The sequence below is a fragment of the Xiphias gladius genome, chromosome 11, assembly GCF_016859285.1.
Source record: "Xiphias gladius isolate SHS-SW01 ecotype Sanya breed wild chromosome 11, ASM1685928v1, whole genome shotgun sequence".
NCBI classification, from domain to species: domain Eukaryota; kingdom Metazoa; phylum Chordata; class Actinopteri; order Istiophoriformes; family Xiphiidae; genus Xiphias; species Xiphias gladius.
Genome location: NC_053410.1, coordinates 18,115,914 through 18,140,386, shown reverse-complemented (window position 1 = coordinate 18,140,386; position 24,473 = coordinate 18,115,914). Strand labels below are relative to the sequence as shown.

General features: G+C 40.4%; 2 protein-coding genes across 3 annotated transcripts; one reads left to right on the top strand and one right to left on the bottom strand.

The window, feature by feature from the left end:
• The first annotated feature begins 583 nt into the window (after positions 1-583).
• rrbp1a (ribosome binding protein 1a) lies at positions 584-18,138 on the top strand. Of its 2 annotated transcripts, XM_040139356.1 has the most exons (27): positions 584-822; positions 3,396-4,554; positions 5,782-5,936; positions 6,087-6,209; positions 8,748-8,900; positions 9,708-9,826; positions 10,040-10,193; positions 11,410-11,548; positions 11,749-11,930; positions 12,028-12,062; positions 12,154-12,229; positions 12,367-12,404; positions 12,518-12,599; positions 12,683-12,720; positions 12,819-12,897; positions 12,990-13,079; positions 13,178-13,264; positions 13,350-13,439; positions 13,548-13,640; positions 13,751-13,801; positions 13,984-14,064; positions 14,532-14,615; positions 14,859-14,936; positions 16,261-16,344; positions 16,429-16,527; positions 17,370-17,513; positions 17,611-18,138. In XM_040139356.1, exons 2-27 carry the CDS (start codon positions 3,414-3,416, stop codon positions 17,647-17,649), a joined length of 3,534 nt encoding a protein of 1,177 aa, XP_039995290.1. In that variant the 5' UTR covers positions 584-822; positions 3,396-3,413; the 3' UTR covers positions 17,650-18,138. The 2 variants fall into 2 exon arrangements, with proteins under 2 accessions (XP_039995290.1, XP_039995291.1); XM_040139357.1 differs by lacking the exon at positions 14,859-14,936.
• Positions 18,139-20,010: 1,872 nt separating this feature from the next.
• On the bottom strand, positions 20,011-22,896 carry cfl1l (cofilin 1 (non-muscle), like). The gene is made up of 4 exons (XM_040138607.1): positions 22,764-22,896; positions 21,295-21,590; positions 20,991-21,067; positions 20,011-20,738 (listed from the first exon to the last, which is right to left on the bottom strand). Exons 1-4 carry the CDS (start codon positions 22,764-22,766, stop codon positions 20,602-20,604), a joined length of 513 nt encoding a protein of 170 aa, XP_039994541.1. The 5' UTR covers positions 22,767-22,896; the 3' UTR covers positions 20,011-20,601.
• Positions 22,897-24,473: the final 1,577 nt, after the last annotated feature.

Genomic DNA, 24,473 nt, shown 5'->3' with positions numbered 1-24,473 from the left:
TTTGATGGAATGGTGCAACCCATAAAAAAAAATCCTGGGATATGCTTATCTCTCTCAGTGTGTATACAGTTTTGTTTGCAAAAACCAAATGGTTTCCCCATTGGTTTGCTCTTTATTAGCCTTAAGGCAGTTCTGTTCCAGCTCTTCTGATACATCAATAAGCATCTATGATACAGACAGACAGTCTGGAATACTATGATTTTAACAACCTTAAGGCTAATAAAGAGAAAACCAGTGGGGAAACCACATGGTTTCTGCAGAAAAAACTACTACTGTTACTAACTGTATACAAATGTAATAGAGTTTTAAAAAATGCAGCGTTCTCTTGGAAATGTATGAAGTATAATATTTCTCAAAGTTGCTAAAACACTAAAGAAAAAGGTCGGTAGCCTAATTCACAAATGGTAACTTAAGCGCTTTACTTAAGTAAGTGTACTTAGTTACTCTCCATTTCAAACAAACCACTTTTGTTTGACTGAAAACTGACCGACTCAATGAGCCTTTCATGTATGTAGGATACTACAGCTCCCAGCGTGCTCATTTCCGGCCTGAGTGCATTCCAGCCAATCAGAAGCCTTGTGGATTCATGGTAGCTATCTGGGGCACGGGGCCAGTACGTCTAGCCAGCTCGAAGTGCCACGACTTCACAGCAGTCCACGGATTCTCCAGTGGAGTGAGGGGGGGGAAAAAAAAAAGCAACTTAGCTACGTAGCTGGATAAATAGGTAGCTTTGCACTTAAGTCACTTCATCTACAACTCAAAGCTTTCAGCCCTTTCTCTATTCCCTTTCAGGCCAACTGACGTAGCTACATCCCCAGCGAGGTAAGTGTGGGAATCTTAGATTTTTTTATTCATTGAGCCAGCGTTAGCTAGCTTGGAAAGCTAACTTCTGCTAACTACTAGTACAGAAAGACAGCAGATTAAAGTTATCTAAAATTATTTTAGACTTTTTTCCTCACCAGCTATTTAGTTTCCAGTTTTGTTGTAGCTTTTGGAGCACAGTTTTGTTACGTAAACCGACACTTGATACCACAATGTGCAGGACGTTAGCCAAGTTCATTGATTCATAGTGTTAGCTATAAACCTAGCTTGCAAGTAATGATTAAAAGCATATCAGATAAGAAAATTACAGTATTACACACTCTCTGGTTGTTTTAATGCATGTTTGAAAGGGTAACGATGCTAGGTGTCCTTGATGCCTCATAAATCTTCAAGGCCTGTTTCAATTGTGTTCTCAGTATAATAAATTTACTGTTAGCTTGATGTTAATTGAACTATCTTGGAAGTTCTTGGAAGTCAATGCTCTCGTATTAAAGTATGGAATAAAAAGTGGGTGTACGAACATTTGTTGTCCGTACAGTATGTCTAACACCAACCGTCATGAAAGACTAGTTCCCTCTGTAAAGGAAAGAAAATAGATGCATTTACACATTTTACCTCCATGGCTTAGCAAAGTTAGGGCAAAGTTTTGGCTGAAGACTATTCTATGTACCGAGGCACCCCCCGTAGGTGTTCCACTGCCCAGATATTTTAAACCTTAGGGATCTATAGTTTGTAGTTTCCTCTTTTAGTCCTGTCTCTTGTGGATCTTGATACACTCATCTTTAGAGTCACACTGAGTCAGTTTTCTTGAGGTCATCTTTTTTCAGTTCAGTCTGAGTGGAGTTCCACTGACGTGTGACATCACAGATTAGGAGGCAGTACAAACTCTTCCCCTCTGCTTCAAGCTTTTAGACCCTGCAATGAACAGGGACTCTGGACTCCTGCTTCAGTTATACTGAAGCAGCTCAGCCACTTTCCTCTACCACGTCACAATGTTGGTCTGTTGTAAAGCAATAAAGCTCCACATTGTCTTTCTTTTGCATTTGTATATTTATTGATAGGATAACATCCTCGTCCATAAAATAAACAAGGATATAACTGATAGTGGTGGAAAAACAAAATCAACAAAAGGGTTTTCGTATCCCTACACTGCCAGCTTCTCACAGCCAACTTTCCGCCCCTGCAGGCTAAACATTGTCCTTTGTGACAGGAGCCTTTAAGAGCATTAAAGGGATCGTTGAAAGACTCTTTAGGGTATGTTTTTTTTGCACAGCAGGAAATTAACAATAACCACCAGCTAACTGCTGGAAATTTTAGCAGTTGCTGATAACTTTGTATACTTATTCACTTTTGTTTAACACTTTTTGCCTCTATGGTTTGGGTTTCTTTTCCTTCCTTAAATTCATACTTAGGTTTAATAGTGTACGTAGCTGATGTATCTTAACCCTCTTTCACACCCTCTTTCAGAGCTATTATCATAGCTCTGATAATTTTAGCATCTGAATCAAATGTGAAAAAGTGACGAGTCATTTTTTTGTAATAGTTGCTCTGGCACTTTACCTACACAGGATCTACTAACGTTTCCATAACTCTTTGTTGATGGTTGAATATGAATTATGGCAGCAACATTGGCAGAAACAGCAGTTATGATGATGTCAATAAAATATAATCAATATTACTAATCATGACTAGTAGTAATAAGTGTTTGATTTGTTTTCTGAAAAAACTTCGGTGCATTTCTGTTTGTATAGCCAAAATGATGGGGCTTAATGCAGATGTGTATAATTAGATTTAGGACCACTGTGTTTTTGCTTAATCTTGTGCCTTTTTACAAAAGCAGTGTAAAAATACAAAACTATCATTTTAATGTGCAAAGAAATCAAATCTGATCTGCTAAACAAGACACTTGAAAAAAATAATATTGTGAATTAGATGTTTCAAGATGTAAACCATGTTTTTTTTTAAGGAATGTTTCCTAGAGAATTTTCTTCATTGTTTGTTTTTGGGGAAGGGGGTTCTTATCCTGATGCTGGCATTTATTTGTGTTTACTTTGGCTCAGTTTGTTTCCGTGCTTGAACTAAATCAGAAAGCTTAGTGCTGGACTTTCAAATTAAGCAGTGTATTAGATTTAACTTTGAGGGTGATTTTGAGCTATATGAACACGTTTTACCTTTTGATAGAAGTCCATACGACAAGGGGGTTTGACCAGCTGCTATTTGCCACACAGTTTCATGATGAGATGTGCTGTTCTGCATTATGTAGCCAGCCTCAAGGCAAAAGTCTATGGGGATAACAGAGACACCCTGAGGCTGTTGAAGGTAAAGGCTGTGGTTATCATCAGAATTCTGTCTCATCAGCTGCTCTTAATACAGTCACTGTCAGTTTCATTTTGCCCAGGCACAGAAGAATATTGTTGGTATAACAGTTTTGGCTCACCTATGAATTACTACATGAACTTCTTTCTCCCCTCATAGAAATTCCGGGTCTTGGTTGTCCACAGTAAGCTGTTACTTTTAGAAAAATAATCTTTTTAGTTTGTGTTGTGTTGACAAGTCTTCAACTCTCTTTTCAGGTTTACTGAAATTGAACAATGGATATCTATGACCCCCAGACCCTTGGGATAATGGTGTTTGGTGGATTCATGGTGATCTCGGCTGTCGGGATTGCTCTTGTCTCCACCTTCTCCATGAAAGAGACCTCTTATGAGGAGGCTCTGGCTAAACAACGCAGAGAGTTAGGTAAGATACAGTCTGTTCGCTCTGAGAAAAAGAAGAAGGACAAAGTATCTGAGAAGAAGAGCCGTGGAAAGAAGAAAGAAGAAAAGCCCAATGGAAAGATCCCAGAGCAAGAAAAAATTGAAGAGGCTGCTGATGCTGAGGCAGTCATTGAGCCTGCGGCTGCCCCAGTTGTAGCTGCTGCTCCTGCTCCTGTCCCTGATATCCCAGCTTTTGAGGCTAAGCCAACTGCAGCCCCAACGCCAGCAGATACCCAGCCCAAGACAGCTGCTGAACCAAGCCCTGCTGCTGAGCCCTCACCTGCACCCTCACCTAAAGAGAAGAAGAAGAAGAAGGTGGCTAAGGTCGAACCAGCCTCAACCCAACCAGCTGTACTTGTGTCTGTCCCTGCACCAGTCAAGTCCTCCGCAGTCCCTGCATCAACCCAGGCCCCTGTGTCTGCCCCAGCTAAAGCAACCACCCCACCCTCTACACCTGCCCCGGCATTGGCTAAGGCTGCCCCGGCATCGGCTAAGGCTGCCCCGGCATCGGCTAAGGCTGCCCCTGCCCCGGCATCGGCTAAGGCTGCCCCTGCCCCTGCATCGGCTAAGGCTGCCCCTGCCCCTGCATCGGCTAAGGCTGCCCCTGCCCCTGCATCGGCTAAGGCTGCCCCTGCCCCTACATCGGCTAAGGCTGCCCCTGCCCCTACATCAGCTAAAGCTGCCCCTGCATCAGCCAAATCTGCCCCTTCCGCTGCTCTTGCATCAGCTAAGTCTGCCTCTGCCCAAGCCAAATCTGCCCCAGCACCAGCAAAGGCTGCAGCAGTCCCAACAAAGTCCTCCGTAGCCACAGCCAAGTCTTCACCAGCTCCATCCAAGACTGGCCCGGTGCTGGAGGCTGTCACTAAAGACGTCCCAGTGATGGCTGTGCCTCCAGTGGGATCGCAGCAGACTCCTGCTGTTGCACCTAAAGCACAGGAGACTAAGAAGAAGTCCTCAAAGAAAAAGACTGAGTCTGGTAAGCAGATGTGTTTAAGAGATATCTACTTACCATTTTGCAGTTTTAACTCTACGTTATTTTTTTTTAAATGTTATCTCATTTTATTTTATTTTATCATTTCTTGTTTTGAAGTGGGCAGGCAAGATAACACAGCTGCCAATATGTTGAAATCTACAGATAACCTCAGCATGGGAAGAGAGTAATACACATACTGTAGCTCAACAGTCATAAGAATCCCATCTGTTGTGTGCTTAACCAAGACCCTTAAGGGTATCACATAAACCGCCATTTCAATGGGTGCCATTATGCCAAAATCACAGCACAGCTCTACACTATCTTTAGGTGCTCGGGAACTTTCCCTCTGTCAGTACCTCATCTGTCAGTATTCTTACTCAGGTTTATGAGGCTTTTTAAACCAATAATTTAACTCAATTAAAAAATATATATATATCAAAGATGCCTGTTGTTTGTTCTTTGCTAACCCTGCTGCCAGAAATCTTCCCCTGTTGAACCCCTCATTGTTTGTTTGATGCACAGGACTGCAAACTAGACTTACTGGCAACCCCGTCTCTGCATAGCAAGGATCAAAGCCACCGTAGTCTATCAATATGTTGTTACACTAGGACTGTCATTGTTAAAGTTAGCCTTCTCCCTTGAATTGATGGAAGTTGTTGTCTAGCCAGGAACTACATTAGCCATAACATTGGTGACAGTCCGACTTGAATGTTTGGAGGTGGAATGGGGGCATGTCTGTACAGTTGGGTCCCACTCATACACTCACAATCTAAGGCAGTAATACCCTGTCAGTACTGATGAGCCTCTAACTGTGTATCCATGAAAAGTTGTGCCAATGGCAGTGGTGGGTAATGTCTGGCACTCAGTTCTGGAGGGCATAGAGCAAGCAGGCTTGTCCAAACACCGCTGCCCTGTTTTGTTAGCTTACAAAGGCTCTCAGTGCCCTGACAATGGGTAGGGATGGGGGGTGGAGTTCTCCCTTGCCTGAGGCTTGTCTCCGCCTGGTGCCACAGTGCCCCATCATTTTGCCATCCGAAGCCGCCCAGGGCCCCAGACCCAAAGGACAAGTCGCAACCTTGTCCTTTTCCTGAGGCCGTGTCGTAATTCAGACTTCACTGTCACAGCCTAATGAGCTTTAAAACTGTCTGGCTTTTTCGTTTTAAACATGATATAAACTCTGAATTCCATATCTGTGCACTTCATTGAAATGTTTTGTGTTTGTTTCTTTAGTGGCAGCCGTGGATTCTGCTGATGCTCCCCTGTACCTGCCCTACAAAGCTCTGGTGTCCACTATCAGTAGCATGGTGTTTAGTGAGGGAGAAGCTCATAGGCTCATTGAGATCCTGTCGGAGAAAGTTGGCATCATTCAGGACACCTGGCACATGGTATGAAAAACTGCTCTCAATGATTAGGAAAAAGACACCTGCTAGACCAGCTGGAGTGCACAGGCACTTATAGTTCACTGACTGCATTTGAGACTTGAAAGGAGATTCACTCTGTTTTTACTGTCTTTCTGTGTACGTTTATGTTGTCAGGCCACTCAGAAAGGAGACCCAGTGGCCGTGCTGAAGAAACAACTGGAGGAGAAGGAGAAACAGCTGGCGGCAGAACAAGAGGACGCTTCTGCAGCAAAGAACCGTCTGAGAGAACTCACCAAGGTTAGACTTTGATGGTGCCAAATTCTTGCCACAACACATCATCTGGTCTATGGCGATGTTGGCAGCCCTGTGAGACTCCAATACTCATTGACTCAGAAAACAAAATTGTTGAATGAATGAAAATCTTTGCTCTTCTTAGATATTTACTTACCTTGCTACTAGTGAGAGCAGAAAACGTAGTTTGGCCTGAAGGTGGCAGCAGAGGAAAAAGCCATGTTGTTGCCTAAATTAAAAGGGTTAAATCTTTGTTAAGCATGTGTAGTGATATTGGGACTGCAGTCTTCTTATCTTTTGTCCTGATGGGGGCACTAAAAGAAACAAGGTGATCATAATGCATAGATCACATCCATTAAGAAGCATAGGCTCACTCAATTTCATGGTATCCCATACATTAAATAATGTTACATATCTCATGTAATATCTATGTTAGCCTATGGGTGACAGCAAATGTCATGGCAGCCTGTCCTGTATATTTTAAGATATTGTGTATACAGAGTAAACACTAAGGTCAGTGCTCAAGGAAAGGTCAGGAGGTTGTCATATTCTTGAAACAAGTTTTACAGAAGCCCATTCTCATAATTAGGACTCCAAGCAGCAAAACACATTTTTATAATTAGGTTTTCTTATTATAATTTTTTTTTCACCACTAAAAGTGTAAATGAAACTTGATGAAATGGTCCCAAGTTGCCCCCACTACTCAGGCTCCAAAATGTGTACCGTACCCATAAGTGGCGCTGTAATAATCAAGTCTGCGTTTTTGGCTCATATTTTAAGAACAGTGTGACCTAAAGTCAAAATTCTTTCTTCATATCAATCTCTGAAGTCATCTGCATCTTTTTCTCCACTGTACTTCTGTTCTAAAAATGTATGATTTTGCAACCTTTTCTCCATTTTTCTCAAAATTATACTAGTCAATGAATCCTCGTCACAATGTCTAAGTAAAAGTGATGTCTTATATCTCGCCAATGTATTATTTGATTTTCACAAAACTTAATATGTTAGGTCTTTACAGCATTCTGTGGACAATCCCCAAGTTTCATACAAATAGACCACTAGAAGAGGCTATAACTGAAAATTGCTCGTGTTGTTTCATTGACAAATTATCAGAGGGTTCAGATTTGGTAAAGTTACTCATAGGAACATTTTCCAACTTTTCTCAAAATATTGCTTTGATTAGTAATTTCCACTTTGAATGTAAAGACAACATGAAAATTGGTAATTAGGTTTACGATTTCATGAAGAAGGGATGTACTAAAATATAGGGCAAAAATCCTCAAGGTGGTGCTACAACAAAGACTGTATCTCTGCAATTACATGACCTAAATTCAAAATTCCTTTTTTTCCTGCTTCCTTAAATATTTATATCCTTTTATCCGGTTGCATCATAAATTTTCCTTTTATGCAAATTAACCTTCCTGCCTTTTCACACTGTCTGAAATACCTAGTTTATTCAACTTGTCCGAGACTGTCAGATTCTTCTGAAAGTCATTGTGAATCATCTAAAGACCATCCTTGCCAAAAGCTTTGCAACAAAATTGGACATGTCAAACCATTTTAAAGAAATAAACAAATGCATCATAACAGCATTGTTTGAACCGAGAATATAAGATGCTTTTCTGAAAAGAAATAATCTGTCATGACATAACTTTGCATGTGTCACCATAAAGATAGTACGAGCAACACTGCAAAATGTCAGGAACATCGTCTTAAAGCGAATCGCTTAATATCCTTAAGATATGTTTAACATTGCTTGGAGCCTTTACAATTCAGCAGTTTGAATACAGCTCAAGGATACGTGGCGGAGGTCCCCAGTTTGAATCCTGATATGGGCTTGGCCCTCTGAATGACTGCTGAAAGGTAATCCACACTGCTCCATCAGTGAGATTATCACAGCCAGCTTCTGTTATTTTAGTAAAGCGTATGATATTTTCAAATATCAGCAATGACCCACAATATTGCTCCTTATCCCATTTGACTCCAACAACTGGAATGACCAGGGACTTCCAAATCTAAACCACCCATTTTCCAGTGCCAAATCTCCAATCTCTAATTTGCACCAAATTGCACAAAGAGTATTTATCCCAAGTGCCAAGGCTATAAAATGAAAAGTTACACAATAATAGGTCAGCGGTAAGCTGTTTGTCTCTCAATCCAAAGGTTGAGTCTTCAAATCCTGGTGGAGGCATGCATTCATGAGAACCACATTTCATTTTATTTCAACAATTAAGTAAGAAACAGATATCCTAATGCTACCAATCTGCTTGGACCTCGATCATTGCCAATTGTGGTTATATATTATCATTTGGTCCCGAACTGTTGTGTGAAAACCCTGAAAAATGTGTCCTCATAGTGGTGTTAGAGGGGAAGCCACGGAACCCTCACAAAAATTTAAATTCGTCCTCTGGGGCACGTTAAATGACTTCACTAAAAATTCATGACAATAGTTGTGGAGACATTTCCCTCTGTAATGGCTCTTTGGCCACAGACACATCACAATGAATCAGAATCTGCTCACTGACTGTGCTGTCTGTTTATCAGGAGCTGTCTGCTGAGAAGTCTAAGGTGGCCAATGTGGAGACCAGGCTGAGTTCCCAGCTGAGTAAGAGGGAACAAGAAATGATTGCTCTGCAAGCTCGCATGCAGGCCAGTTACCAGGACCATGTAGCCCAGACCCAGAGGCTCAATGCAAAGGTTAGTTCTCATACACAAGTATTACATTTTTTAATGTACAATTAAGATTAATAAACTTTGACCCTGTTCATACCCGACATTAACACGCATCTTGGGTGATGTGATCCCAAGTGGACGGCTCTAAGTATGTCAGATCACAACTGGCATTAGAATGCCATTAGTGATCTGATCTCACCTCCCTGCTCTACATGCAAATAAACATGATACATCGTTTCCATTTGCAAAGACCAAATGCATTTTTGTTTTTAACCAGAAGGAGGCAGCAATGCACTTTCCATACCTAGTCTGATGGAAATTAAAAGAAGAATAGGAAGAGATCAAAACAATACAGACTGGGTCTATTCCTCGGTGTGTTCCAAGCAAACCAAATCACCCAAGATGTTTGATGCACTCGTAACATATCTCTATGGACTTTTCGTGATTTTCAAACAACATGGACAGTGCTAAAACAACCTGGCTGTATGCGGCCCAGACCACCTCCGAATGTTGTCCGAGCAATCGGATCTCAATGCATATTGGGTGCATTCACACCTGTACTTAGAGCTGTCCAGTTGTGAACGGATCACCCAAGACGCGTGTTAATGACAGGTATGAACAGGGCCTTTACTTTTCATTTTTTTCTTGTGTTGCACTCTTGGTGATCTGGCTTATAATTATAAGTAAAGATGCCATTTTTCTTCTATCGTAATTCGTTGTTCTTAAGCTAGATTTAATGCCAAGCAGCTGCCCAAGGTGCAAAAGTCTGGTATGTTTAGGTGATTAAAAAAAACAAAAAAAACCCCAAAAACTTAAAAATTACTCTTTCAGATTGTCAGCCTGCAGGACCAGCTGGAAAAAGGCCCAAATGCCCAACTTGCCCGTTTACAGCAGGAGAACTCCATTCTCCGTGATGCCCTCAACCAAGCTACCAGTCAGGCCGAGAGCAAGTGAGTCTTTCCCTGACAAGCAGTGATGCATTATGATATGCATTTAGCTCTTTATATTGAGATTATTATCACTTAAAATGAAAATTGAGTGCAGTGTGTACAAATTCAGAGAGATGTTTGGAGTACCAGACTTGAAGGTTGGCCTCTGTTTGTGAGGCGTGTGTCCTGACTCTTTCTCCCTGTGTCTCTCGCTCTCTGTCATTTTGTCCTTAGACAAAATGCGGACCTGGCCAAGCTGCGACAGGAATGTGCAAAGTTAACCAAGGAACTTGGAGAGAAGACAGAAAGTCTGCTTGCTGATGAGCACATCAGAAAAGGGCTGGAGGCCAAGGTCTCCGCTGCTGAGAAGCAACTCTCCCTGCTGCAGGTTGGCCTTGCTTGTGGGAAAACCACATCATCTCTATTAAAATTACATTGGACAAAATCAAGTTTGCACATGGAAACAAACTTATTCTAGCTTTTTTTTGTTTTGTTTTGTTTTTTAATGCTGTTTCTCATTTGAGCAGCCATTTAGTTATAGGCTCTACAAAATGCAAGCCTAAACCTTTCCCAGCTATCCCCCAACCCTCTAATGTTATGGGAAGTTTAATTGCCTTGTAATCACAGAGACCAGGGCTGGGCTGGAATGCAGCCATACAATAATGGGGCAACAGGGAAAATGCTTCACAGCACCAGCTGGAATGTGTGCATGTCTAAGCATCTCTCCTCTCCATCCTTCTGTAACTGGCTGAAGATCAGGAACAGCCTGATGCTGTTTACAATATGTGGCTTTCAGACATGTACTACATCCCTGTCTTACATTATTTGTTATTTGCTATTATTTGTTTAATTGCTGTTCTCGCATATATGTACTATCAGCCTACGCAGTCTCTCACTGATGGAATGCTGTTGGTCTGTACTGTTATGGGTTATGTGAAGCAAGTGAGTCAGCACTTCCTGACAGTCAAGGGCTCATTTAGTTTAATCATTTACCAACATCCCCTCCAGCAGTTTAAAGTCTTTAAACATGTTATGCAGTAGCTCAGGCCATCAGTCAATATACAGTAGATATGCTCAAACTATGAAAGTTGTCGGTTTTTTTTGTTTTTTTTCCCCCTGTTTTCTTGGACTTGAGATGAGTGTTTGCTGCCTTTGTGAAAGTTTTATGTGTTGCTGGACTGTGACCAGTGTTCAGTCGTCATCGACAATTAGTTGCTTTGACAGAATCTGTTGTAAAGGCACAGGCATGATAATCATCTCAAAATCCCCTCAAACGCAAAGCACTTCCTTCAGAACACTTCCTTAAAAAAATCAAAACAAATAGCTTGACATGCTGTGAAAATTTATATTTTTATTTTCATGTTACACAACCTCAAGCCAGAGGATTTTCTGGATGTCCCATAGGTGGATTATCGGTGAATATACTATACCTGCTTTTTCTTTAAAATGTGTGGAAATACGATATTTGAAGGATTCTTTACAGAAATGGGATGTGGACCACATGCACCGATATTACCTTGTGAATTAATGCTTTATGTAAGATAATTTAGCGAGTCTTTGCTGCCCTCTGCTGTTTGACACATTTTGATCAATTTTGTTTTCAGGCCAGCCATGCGGAGAGTGAGCAGGCCTTACAGAGGAGGTTGGAGGAGGTGTGCGAAGAGCTCAGAACAACACAAAGTAAAAACAGCAGCCTGCAGGCCACCTTGGACAAGGCCCAGCAGGATAGCAGCACACTCTCAGGTCAGAGATTGGGGGAACAAGGTCTTAAGGGTTTCAACATGTTAGGGCATTGGACTTAATTTGGCATCTTGATAGTAAAAATGAAAATAGGAAATAGAAACTACATCTTAGACATTTATGGAATTTCTCTGTGACAATTGGCTAGAACACAGACTGTAAAATATGGAATAAGTTGTGATTGCTGTGCTTTGTCTCTGCAGAGTTTCAAGTTCGTACAGGGAGATTAGAGGCTGAGATCAGGGAGCACTCTGCTAAGGTAGATACCCTCACTGCCCAACTGGAGGAGACACAGGCAGAGAAAAGCCAGCTCGTACAGCAGGTGGCCTCCATCAACTCACTGCTGGAGGCCAGTCAGAACAAAAAGGAGGAGGATAACAATCAGGTAGGGCATACTTTGGCAATATGACTTTTCTGAAATGGCCAGACAGCTGACCCCACATAGTCACCCCTAAGGATTTTTGTCATTTCTGATGCGGCAGGTGAATGCTACAGAACTGGAACAGGTAAAGCTCAGGTAAGTGTGTTGATCCTCCTTTCTTCAGAGTCAATGTCAGATCCAGAGCTGATCCATTTATGGATTTTTACATACTACGCCCCCTCTATAGCCTTCAGGACAGAGACAGCCAGTTGAGTGCGCTTAACGAGGAACTGAAGCAACTGCAGCTAAAGCAGGAAGCTGCCGTAAGTGTTGCAAACATATTTGGTTAAATCTGTTACCAAATAGTATCACTTCTCGATTGCTTAAGGAGACTTTTTTTAATCACACCAAGATGTGGATCATTTCACAGCTAATCACAAATAATGTTCTGTTCTAACAGGAGAACACTATTGTTGAGCTTGAGCAAAGAAATAAGAGGTATGTTGCTTGTTACTATCCATCGGGCTCAAATCTTACCCACTTGCCACACCTCTGTTTATCTTTGTCATCATTTATATTTTTCTATCTGAATATAAATTGTCTCTTTTTAGAGAGGATGCCAGCCTTATCACATCACTTCAGGGTGAACTTGAAAACCTCAAAGAAGAGATGGTGCAACTTAAGAGCACACCAGTAAGTGTATCTCTCGATGTGTCGCCCTGCAGAACAAAGAATTGTGTACTTGACTCATTTGCATGTCCTCTCTGTTTCAACAGTCAGATAGCTCCGCAGAGCTTGGGCAACTACAGAACAGGTAAACGAGTTTGGAAAGTTTTATGAAGAGATCAGTCTCACATATTGTGAGGTCTGTCATTTAGATCTTTGTTTTGTCTTTTTTGGTCCTGTGGCTAGTCTGACTGAGAAGGATGCCCTTGTAACATTACTACAAGAGCAGCTGAGAGAAGTGAAAGAAAAGATGACCACTGATGCAGTAAGACTCTCCTTACACACTTGTAGCTAATCAGTTGAACACTACTTTGCTCTTAATCCCCTTATTGACACTGTTGTCCATTATTTTCGCAGAACGCTGAGGCACTACTGTCAGCTTTTCAAACTGAAACCAAAGAAACTCTCCAGACACTCTTCCCACAGATACACTTAGAGACAGAGCAGGTAAGAAAGGGGTTGAGTTGCTGAATGTGATGATTTTGGTTGTTATTCTGTAGAAGAAAGCTCACCAGGTTTTTATATCTGCTTTTCTCCTCACTTAGGCCAACTGGTTACAAGTATTTATGCAGAAAGCTCAGGAGGCTCTTAGCCAGCAGAGCCAGGAGTCTCAGTCAAGCACAGCGTTGCCAGTAAGCCATATTGTTACACTCTTACCGTGTACTGGTTTGAATTGACCTGGCAGAAGAATTTCTGAATGTGTTTTGTTTGTTTCAGGAGTTGCTGGAGAAACTGAAGGAGGCTGAGGAGAGCCATGGCTCCCTGCAGGCTGAATGTGAACAGTACAGGACAGTCCTGGCTGAAACGGTAAGTGGCTGAGATCATTATATTAATACCTATCATATTGTATGCAAGTTTTGTGAATAGGCGGTAAATTTAAACAGCTCATTTGTTCCTGGTTCCCTTCTACTTTAGGAAGGAATGCTGAAACATCTGCAGAAGAGTGTAGAAGAGGAAGAGCTGGTATGGAAGTCCAAGATGGCTGACTCAGAGGAACAGCTGACGTTGGTAAGTTATAATATCAACTGTGACATTGACTTTTTTTTTTTTTTCACCATGTGTAGCTCCCCCTGCATTATTTTTAAAATCTAATAATAGTCCCTCTCGTACACTATCAGGCTTTGGAGAAAGTCAGCAAGCTGGAGGCAGAAAACCAGAGTGTAGAACAGGTGGGGATTTTTCACACACACACACACACACACACACACACACACACACACACACACACACACACACACACACACACACACACACACACACACACACACACACACACACACACACACACACACACATTTAAATAGCCCCTTGAGGTGAGCTAATGGGCCAGAATTTTTTTCGTTCTCTGCAGCTGAAGGAGCAGATGATGCTTCTTGAAGCCCAGCTGGAGAAGCAGTCAGACAACCAGGGGATCTCAGAGGAGATGGAGCAGGTACATGAGCAGCATTTTGTATTTCTTTGTGTAAGTTCACCTGATACGGAGGTGGACTCGCATTTTTTTGTAAATTTTAGTCTTGTATTCTAAAAAGAAATTTTTCTGAAGGTGGTAAATTAACTCTCTTCTATATTTGTATTGACTGCACTCTTCTAATAGTAGTTCAATATTACAAACAATGAGTAATGGTTTCTTATTTTGTGTGTTGTACTTTGAGTTACACTGTTGGTTATTTGGGTAGTTTGTGGCACAAATATCCAGATTCAGACAACATTTTGTGTTTAATTAATGAAATGTTATAGAAGCACTGGTCAGTATAAAGAATTGGCAATCCATACTTGATACAGTATAACACTCTGAGTTTTATATGGATCTTAGAAACACATTTTACATGTGTAAAGGTTTCAACGTCTTGTGCTACCTTTAAAACATCTGTTCATTCCACTGCTGTGCTCTGTTTTCAGCTGAAGCTGCAGCTGTCGGAGTGTCAGAGTCAGCTGGATTTGGCCCAGAAGGAATCCCAGGCACACGAGGAGGAGCTTACAAAGGTGAATTTATTGACTTGTCCTGCTTTCCCATCCACCAGACAATAATATTTACTTATTCATATACCAGTGACTTTGATTTTACCATTTTATTTTCTGAGATGTCACATGTTAAAGAATGTGTTTAAATCCCTCCGAAACCTACAAAGCCAGCTAGGTAAGGTTAGCTCAGTGACATGTTAACACAAAGGCGATTCATGGATGGAGGTTATGCAACCAGTGACTAGCGACGGCTTCCTGTTTCAGGTCAGAGAGCAACTGGGCGAGATCACGATGCTGGCTCAGCGCGAACAGAATGGCCCAGCTGAGGCTCAACCCAGTCAGGTCAGGGTGCAAAGGTCACAGGGCACCCTTCACTTCCTGTCAGAGAGTACTGGACCGTGACTAAGAAATTTCTCCAAAAATCTCCTTTATTTTCTGTTTGCTTGTTAATTATTTTTCAACTCAGCTTGGTTCAATTTAATTGAAAATCCAAAAGATACATTTGTTACTGACTCGTCACTCCGTCTTTATTAAGACAGGTTCTTTGTGATCTGGCTTATACAGAAAGCACATAGTCAAACCCATGTCATAAATCAAGGATGTGGCCACGATACACGGATACTGAGCAACAGATAATAAAGAAATGCTGTATTTCCAGTCTGTCCAGTTCTACTCCGACAATGCGGCTATTATTGCTAACCATTATTTGCACTGACTGAGTGGATACAAGTCTAACACTGCTTTTTCTCACCTTTTTTGGCATGCTCACCTCTCTTCCTTTGTTTTGCAAATATTTGTTTGTGGGATTCTAACCAGCAGCAGAAATTTCGTGTTTAAAGCTGGGCTCCGATTTACAGGAGTTTTGGGATGATTTAGCATCCCAAAATGATTTCACCCCTCCCGACAATCAGAGGTGAAACCTGGTCTGGGACCTTGGTCGGTAGCGATGTTCGGCCCATATTTACAGATCCAGTCTTAAACGTCCCAAACTACTTGCAGACTCATATTAATAGTAACGCTGAATTCTCACCTCCAGTTCTCACTGAAGAATAGACAACCCGTGTTGAGCGCGTCTCCTTAACCCTTTTTCTCGTCAAGACTTGTTTAGCCTCCTGCTACTATTTATTTATTTTTTTCCCTCACTGCAAAGTATTTCTAATGTTACAGCAAGTCGTTGCTCCACAGTCTCCATTTTGTTTAAATCTGCTTCCCCTTCCCGGGTTGCTCCCTCTGGCATGAGAATCTTAATAACATCCTGTAGTGTGTGATGCGCCACTATTTTCAAATCTTGGAGTCTGTGCATGTTTGAGATTAGAGAGAAGAACATCTGGAAAGTTTCTCCTCATGTGCATGATGCAACCCGATTTGAAGATCTGTTTTAAAACTTCTGTAGTCTGAGTCCGGCTTAACTTGAGCCTTCACCTGAAATAGTGAGAAGAAAAAAACTAACTTGGCACACAGATCGAGTAGAGTGAGTGAGTGAGTGAGTGAGTGAGTGAGTGAGTGAGTGAGTGAGTGAGTGAGTGAGTGAGTGAGTGAGTGAGTGAGTGAGTGAGTGAGTGAGTGAGTAGTTCTGCTGCCTTTGGAACAACAATGTTTGCGTACACGTATGTATGTGTTAACTGCTTCCTGTGTGCGTTTTTATTGTGTGTTTGTCTACCATCAGTTCGAGAACAAGTTGAGTCAGACAACTGAAAAGCTGCAGGAAGAGGCAACTCAGAGGCAGCAGCTCTCTGAAGAGTTTGAGCAGGTAACAGCCGTTTTTAGTCTTGTCACAAAAGAAGATTATTTAAAAAAACTCTGTGAATAACATGTTTGTGTGTTGTCAAACTAGGCCCAGAAAACAATCACGGAACTTCAGGCTCAGCTGGATCTGCTGAAGGTTTCTGCAGAGTCACCACAAACTGACACGGAGGATGTTGCTCAGCTCAAGGTGCGTTAACAAGTAACACAGAGAATCCAAACTTCAGCTTCATTGTTCATTCTCCCTGTGATTCAGTATCATGTTTGAAGTTGTAATGATCACTTTGAAAGCTCTATATTTCCAACTGTCATTGAACAAAATATTTTCTTTTCTTCAGAAGTACATATTTGAAGTCTCTAAAGCACACATCCTCACTTGGTTTATGGAGACACAAATTTTATATTAAATTTTATATTAAATAGATAAGACATTATAAAATAAATATATAACCATCAATTAGGGCAATAATCTAATCTAATCTCAGATCATTATCATTATTGTCTTGCTTATTTTTACAATAGCATGTTGATTTGATTTAATTTTTATCTCAAAATGTCCCTTTTCAAAGACTGTTTTTACCTCACAACGTTTTTTCCCAGTGACAGCTGTATTTCATGATGCCAGTTGGCTGTTGCTTCGGTCTGAATGAGTGGACAGCTGGTTACATAACTGGCTCTGCCATGGGTGTCTTGACCGATAAGACTTTTGGACGAAAAGTGCCATTATGAAAATAAAATGGTCATTGGGAAAAATGGTGCTGTGAAATAAAAAAATTTTGGAAAAAAACTAAAACTGACATGCAACAAACTCCTATTTTTTATTTATTTATTTAAAGTAAAATTTCATAATAATAGGCTGAGTTATAAAAGGTTACAGAATTATTTTACAATTTAATGGTTACAGGATGTAGTTTATAGTTTCATCATAGTATTTATTTCGCTACTCATTTATTTAATGTCGAACACGTTGGTTCTCCATATTGATTTGTCATTTTTGCCTTGAAGTAAAGTTTGCTACTGCTGTCGCCACAGGAGCGCCTGGAGAAGGAGAAGAAGCTGTCCAAAGACCTGGGCCAGGCAGCCACCAAGCTCCAGCAGCTTCTCAAAGCCACTCAGGAGCAGCTGACCAAAGAGAGAGACACAGTGAGAACACTACAGGAGCACCTGGAAGGCAAGGTGAGTCAACACATACACATTTCTAAGCTCAAAGTATTTTTAATTTTTTTTTATGCTTGTGTATTTTGACACTAATCTTCTTATTTCCATTTTCAAGGGAGATTACGTAGAGCTGAAGGAAGGAACGTCCGTCTGACAGGAAGCTTACTGTGGACACTACACAAAACTGCCAAATATGCCTTATGATTACCATAGTTATGCATTCCAAAACCATTTCTTTCTTGTACTGTAGTAGATTGCATTTGTTGCAACTGTAGGAATTATGTTTGATAATATGAACATTTTAAAGTAAGATTAGAGGAGAGAGTCCTGCGGCAATCTTTACTGAAACCCACATTCCATCAACAATTCTGGCTATGTCAGAAGTTATTTATCCCCCTGCCTTATATTCCAAACTTTCCCCCATAGTTCAGTGTTAAAAGGGAAACCGATTGTACGTCAAACGTACAACAACCTGTGCAATTACTTTGTATGTCTTTTCTATGTGGTTGAATGACATGAACATTTTATGGTTCAATGATGCAGTACCTTTAGGGCCCGCTTTCCTCTGTAGCTGGCTGCCAATAACACACATTGAATTTGAATTTGTATGAATGAATAAACTACGGTGTCACTCTGTCATTCCTGTCCAGTGTCTGTCTTACATGCTGTAAAGGTGCAATGAATGCGGACGCGAAGCAAAGTAAAAGTTGGCTATTGCCAGTACGTTATGTTTTGACTTAATCTCAGATCTGGTGTGCATCAATAGGCAAATCTGCAAGTAGGTGCACCGTACATCTGCCTCATGGTGCTCAAAAGTTTGGCTCATGATTACTACACAGTCATTTTAATACCATCCTTCCTGTGGAAAAAAAAAAAAGCTGTTCACAGAAACCTGTTACAACTCTGCTGTCTGAAGAGCAGTCCTGGTTTCTGACAGGAAGTATTACCACAGAGCAACATCCTCACAATATATCATCATACGGCAAAATGGAGGGTTATGAATTTCCCCCCATAGGACAATAGCAGATCCAGTCTCTTTGATATCCTTTAAAACACGACTAGTTGTTTTTAAAGCGTGTTTAAAAATGTTGAACTACTCAAAGCGTTATACACGGTAATGTTCAGCTTGCATCAAAGGTTAGACACCAGGAAGGATCTTACAAGGTGGGGTCCGTTCGAGGGCTTTTTCAAAAGCCAGTTAGTTTTGTTTCAGAGATGATCTATATCTGTCTTTGTGTCGCCCCTCCCTAACACAGCCACACTACCATGCTCCTTCAAAAAAAAAAAAAAAGAAAGAGGCGAGGTTGAGTAAAAAAGCAAATCTGAACAGAAACAAACTATTTGGTCCTTATTTCATTGTGGCCACTTGCAAAATGAAGCAGACCTGCCAGGTTTTGCATTATTTAGATATTTCAAACAAGTAAATGTTTGTGACAAAACTATTTGGGGAAGTAAAAGTAAACTGCTGTGGAATATTGAGTAAAAGATACAAATAAACTCACTAGTGAATGAGAAAAAAATAGAAACAAACAATCACTATGGCAGTGGTTTAACATTTGGGTTCATATGTGACGACAACTTTTAAAAGCACTACAAAACATGAAAGGAATAGTTTGACATTTTGGGAAATATGCTCATTTGCTGTCTTGCTGAGTGTAAGATGAGAAGATTGATACCACTCTCATGTCTCTATGATAAATATGAAGCTGGAGCCGGTTAGCTGGAGCTTAGCATAAAGACCGGAAACAGTAAAATGGGTACTTTTGCTTGGTCTGAAGGTAACAAAAGCCACTACCAGCATGTCTAAACATACCAGCACAATTAATTAGCATAGTATATCTTGTTTTGGTTTTTTCTTTTTAATCTGTGGAGAAATGTGCTTAAAAAAGTGTTAAAATGGCAATTCACTTTTTTTTTTCTTAAACAAGGATTTACATATAAACTTCATGGAGTCTCCGCTGGTTTTGCAAGTTTTTATGCTAAGCTAAGCTAAGCAGCTAACAGCTCCAGCTCCAGCACATATTTAGTGAACAGACACGAGAGTGGTACCAATTTTCTCATCTGACTCTCGCCAAGAAAGCCAGTTAGCGCATTTCCCAAAATGTCAAACTATTCCTTTAAACTAAATGGTGACGCTGGCTGTCAGTACTTCGTTTAACTCAAGCTACACCTTAAAACCTGGGTTAAGCCCAGAGTCATTTGGGTGACCCAGTAAATCTGGCCTGACACTGACAGAATCGTGCTATACATCCAGGCACGAAGACCGGCTTCCAAGTATCTGTTAATGATAGCCTCCATCAGTACTTGTTTTTTTTTGGAAGGCTTCATTTTCACCGAATAACTAGACACCAGCAGTAAACATGGGTTGTAATTTAAATGACTCCTGCAAAACCAATCTCATGGTGCAAATAAAGGCCAGAGTACCAGTATTACTTTGTCAGTCCTTAAATTAACTCATTTAAAAATGGAGACTCGGTAGCAAAAAAAAAAAAAAAAAAAAAAAAAGAAAACAGCACACAATTGATTGCATTTTTATTTGACAATACTCAGACAGTGCACCATATGCTGCATTTTCATGAAAACATTTATTTTTCTTTGTAAAAGTCATACTATTGTTTATAGGGGTCCCTCAAAGTGTAACAGTCTAGAAAAACAGATACATGTCAAACCTACAGGCCCAGCCATTTTGACCTAGTAAACTTTAGTAGGGTGTCCAGGCTATTTTACAGGATATAGTTATATGCCAGTGAAAAAGTCCTTATTAACCAATCTAAAAGGAAGACGAGACACTGGGATTCAAACAGTATGTATATACATAAAAACAGCAAATTACTCAGTCAAGTGACAGACAATAGTATCAATATATGGGTATGTCAAATAATGACTAAAATCACATCTGAACAAGGCTGATTTCACAGCCAAACTGGTGTGACTGGACATTTTAGTAGGACATAGACATCAGAGGTTACAGGAATTTAATTCCATTCAGAGCCCAACCCTGCCCTTAAGGCTTTGTGGAACTGATCAAAAAAAAAAAAACTTTGGTGTTATCATCTCAAATTCCTTTAAAGTGACCTTGTCATGAAATAGGGGAAAGATGGTTCAATCAGTACTTAGCCCCACCTAACACAGGTTTCACAGTGTGGCCCTCAACTTTGATGACGCCTTTCCCCACTTTTTCTGCAAAATGATCCCTGTCGCCGTAATCTGCAAAGTCATTCATCTGCAGCTCGTGTTTGATACCTGTTGAAGACATTAAAAAAAAAAAAAAAAAAGACCACTCAACTTGAATGTAAACAATATCACCATCTAGAAAAGTCTAATAAATACAGTGTTTGTAAAAGTTTATCAATGTAGTGAAATAAAGCTGTGATTGTAGAATCTTGAATTGTGGAGATTGTGCCAGAGTCAGTGTATTAAGGAAAGAAAAAAAAAAGAAAAAAAAAGGAGGGAAGTATGATTTGACAAAATTCAACAAAGTGGAAAAACATTTACCTGTCAGGACCTTCCTTATGGATTCTTTTGAGCTAGCGTAGTTCATTTTTTCTTTGATGGTTGCTTCTTCGGGAGCCCTGAAATGAAGAGAAATCATTATCTTTGTTATGTCATTAACTGTTTACTGTAACATAAACACACAAGAATATGCCTCCTCAGCACAAGATTGGCTCTTGAAGACGTGTGAGAATTTTCCCAAGATCATATTGCTAGCCAACTCTCTGCAGTCTCCAATCAGTTGAGGATGCAGCTGGCAAAATAAATTTACGAGTAGCTACGCTTCAGCTGCAATACGAGGACCTACCACATCACAAAGACCAGTTCTTCTTTCCTACTAGATTCCTTGGTTTCAAAGTGGCAGTCATACAGCATGTAGCGGCACTGATGTGGATCCAGCAGACTCAGGAAGAACTTGAATACATCTTCCACCTCTTCCAGATCCTTTTCCCGGAAGATTTTGCCCTTCTCCACTTCAATGTAACCATTGTTGATTTCAAATACCACCAATCTTATGCGTTCGCTCTGATCAGCATCACTTTTCACGACTTTCATTTCATTGTAGATGTCCTTCACTTTGTCAGAGACTTGTACCCCAGACGTCTGTTTTGAGAAAACACAAAACATTGAATATCAGTATTTAGTGCAAAAAAAAAAAAAAAAAAAAAAAAGACGATCAAACCCCTTGTCATGACTGGTTTTGTCAACACGTCTTAACCCAACAGGTCACATGTCGGTGAACTACAGAAATTCAAAATGTCTCTTATGTTCCACGTACCAATGCTTTAAGACAGATCATTAGAGAAACACAACAGAAAAGAAAAAAAAAGTAGATATAATTGCTTTTGTAACTTATATGTACTTGAGTTTTACTGCTGCAACCGTAAGATTGTGCGTTTTGAATGACAGTAGGAACGGTACGTCTAAAGAAAATGCAAATGGTTGAATTTCATTCATTTCAATACTTTTCTCTCAAGAGTACCACCTTAAATCAATTTAATCTTGGGATTTAGGATGTCAAGCACCGAGTCTAATTTGCCAGGTACGTGTATACGTTCTCGTCAAATGGGAAAAACGATGTAAGGCTATCGCACTATGAACACGTTGGAGAAGATTTGGGCCTTGGCTCATATTTCAGCAGATGATGTTCACTTGTACTTTGGTTTTGAGACGGAAAGCAGAACTGAAAGATGAAGAAACAGGAAGTTCTTCAAAACTAGACTTTGGAGAGAAGTGTTAACGCTATTGAAGCACTTCAGTGTGCAAATATTCTACCAGCTTTTTAGCAGTAACATGTCACGTATGTTGCTTCCCTATGAATTTTCAAGGCCTTGGCTCTGTCACATTCCAGTCATTGTGGAACAAGTTAGCACAAGAAAGACCGCCCCAAGGGATTCTCTCAGACAAAAAGTTTGAAGCACGAACAAAGCTCCCACCATTTTGGAGGCAAAACCACACCTTGAACAAGCCCTTTCAAGCACTAAACTCTCCTTTCACTCAAACCTTTTTTCTCAAAAGAAAAAAAAAAAAAAAAAAAAAAAAAAAAACCCATCAAACTAAAATTAGACTCTAGATACACTGACAACCCAGCTTCTCTGAGGTTACACATTGGTTGTTTTTTCTGTTTGTTTGTTTTTTTCCAAAATGAAAATATGGCATTTCAAATGTCATCTTTTCTAGATTACAAATGTCCAGTGGTGCACTCAAATCACAAAGAAGTTGTTAACTGACACAGCAGAAGTTAATCCAGCCAAATTCTTTGTGAAAGCTACTCACCATTTTGCTTCTGATGTGTGAGGGAGCAGGCAGCAGAGAAAAAAATGGCAGCAGTAGTCAAAATGCTGAAGGGTCACAAGGAAGGAGAGCAGGTTGACTCATGGAGGAGGAGCTGTGGTAAATGAGCACACCTCCAAAAGTAGGCCCACCCCTCTCTTCCCAGGTGTGACAGTTTTCAGCTGCACCCTCAGCAAATGCATTTAATCACATTACATTTGAAGCCTAAATCACAATGAATATATGTGCTTCATTGCCTGGCAAAGTACACACATTTCTGTCCCCTTTTACATCTGCTTTAGCTTAGCAGAGGTAGAGATCTTCCTTTTTAGGTAGTAACTCCAGGTGAGCTTGAGCCCGTCATGGGTGGGTGGGAGCGGCAAATAAAATCCTTATATGGAGAACAACCATGTCCACATTTCTAACTCATCGGCTGCTTAGATCCATTTCAATGGCCTTATAAGGTAAAAGGTAGGATGAGTGCACAGATGTGCCAGAAGTTTTTATCTACCTGTGGAAAGAGGGATGTTACGTCTCTATCAGATTCCAATAGTCAGTAGTCAGATAGACGGAGATTTGATTGGTTTCAGTCCAGTTCTACACTAAACGCAGCAAACGTTACACATATTTACCACCTAAGAGCATCGGTGTGAATGATATGAACTTGGAATGATAATTTTCGTTTGTCAACTCAACTTTCATGGATGTTTTTCTGCAGTCACGTTCTGTGAAGACTGATGAGTCAGTGCAGTTTGCATGTCTCACCAAAAGTGACTCTGGTGTGCTCAAAATGGGAGTGCAGACTCTGCGCCAGGCCCGTTCTTCCCTCTGTTTCAGAGGCCAAAAGTATGTCCCATAAAAAAAGAGTGGAATTATACATATATGGCATGCAGGTGCCTGGCTGTTGGAAAAACTGCAGCAATTCAAAGACTGTATAGACAAGTAAAAGGACAACAGTTTGACCCCGGTCAGATTTTCATCGGGTCAAATAAGAAAACAAGAAACAAAAAGGAAAATGCATTATAACTGGGCATTTTGACGTTATAATTACTCTTGTTCATGTCTGTCTTTACAGTAATAAAATCTGGAACTTCTCTGTAAATTCCAGGAGCGTGGCTAGGAATTAGCGGCCCAGTTCACAGGAGGGGGACCTTGGACCCCTGCCACTTTCCTCTGCTCCCACACCATGCCTTTTAATTAAAATTAGCCCCACATTTAGCAGCTGCAACATTAAAGTGATGTACACTTTACTAAATCAATATTTATAATCAAATAATATATTATACATTATTCTGAAATGGGTCATTCTGCATTATGAATGCTTTTACTTTGGGTACTTTAAGTATATATTGATGCTTATACATTTGCACATTTACTTAACTACACTTTTTACCTAATTACGAACCATGCCAAATGGGATTTTATTATTTAGGTCCGTGTGTTTTTTCTGTACTGCTCCTTTAGAATTACGTAAAAGATAAGTCTAAGAAGAAATTTGTGAGTTTTCACCCAACATATTTATTCATTCATAGGTTACTTTTTTCTTGGCTGGTAGCACCCTGATGGACTAGTGATCTAAAATACAAACAATGAATAAGTAGAGCTTATTCTCTCTGTTATGCCCAAATATTTGTTGCGTATAACTTAAAAATAGCTACATTCAGAATGTCAGTCAGATGTGATCACTTGGGAGTAAAGATCTTAGAATATTTA

What these genes read in the sequence shown, in the direction of transcription:
- rrbp1a (XM_040139356.1), top strand. Translation starts at nt 3,414, where the DNA reads ATGGATATCTATGACCCCCAGACCCTTGGGATAATGGTGTTTGGTGGA. An exon ending in CTGGAACAGGTAAAGCTCAG is followed by an intron (nt 12,063 to 12,153) that starts GTAAGTGTGTTG and finishes CCCCCTCTATAG; the next exon opens with CCTTCAGGACAGAGACAGCC. An exon ending in TCTCTGAAGAGTTTGAGCAG is followed by an intron (nt 16,345 to 16,428) that starts GTAACAGCCGTT and finishes TTGTCAAACTAG; the next exon opens with GCCCAGAAAACAATCACGGA.
- cfl1l (XM_040138607.1), bottom strand. An exon ending in GAACTGGTCTTTGTGATGTG is followed by an intron (nt 21,068 to 21,294) that starts GTAGGTCCTCGT and finishes TCTTCATTTCAG; the next exon opens with GGCTCCCGAAGAAGCAACCA. An exon ending in CATAAGGAAGGTCCTGACAG is followed by an intron (nt 20,739 to 20,990) that starts GTAAATGTTTTT and finishes TGTCTTCAACAG; the next exon opens with GTATCAAACACGAGCTGCAG.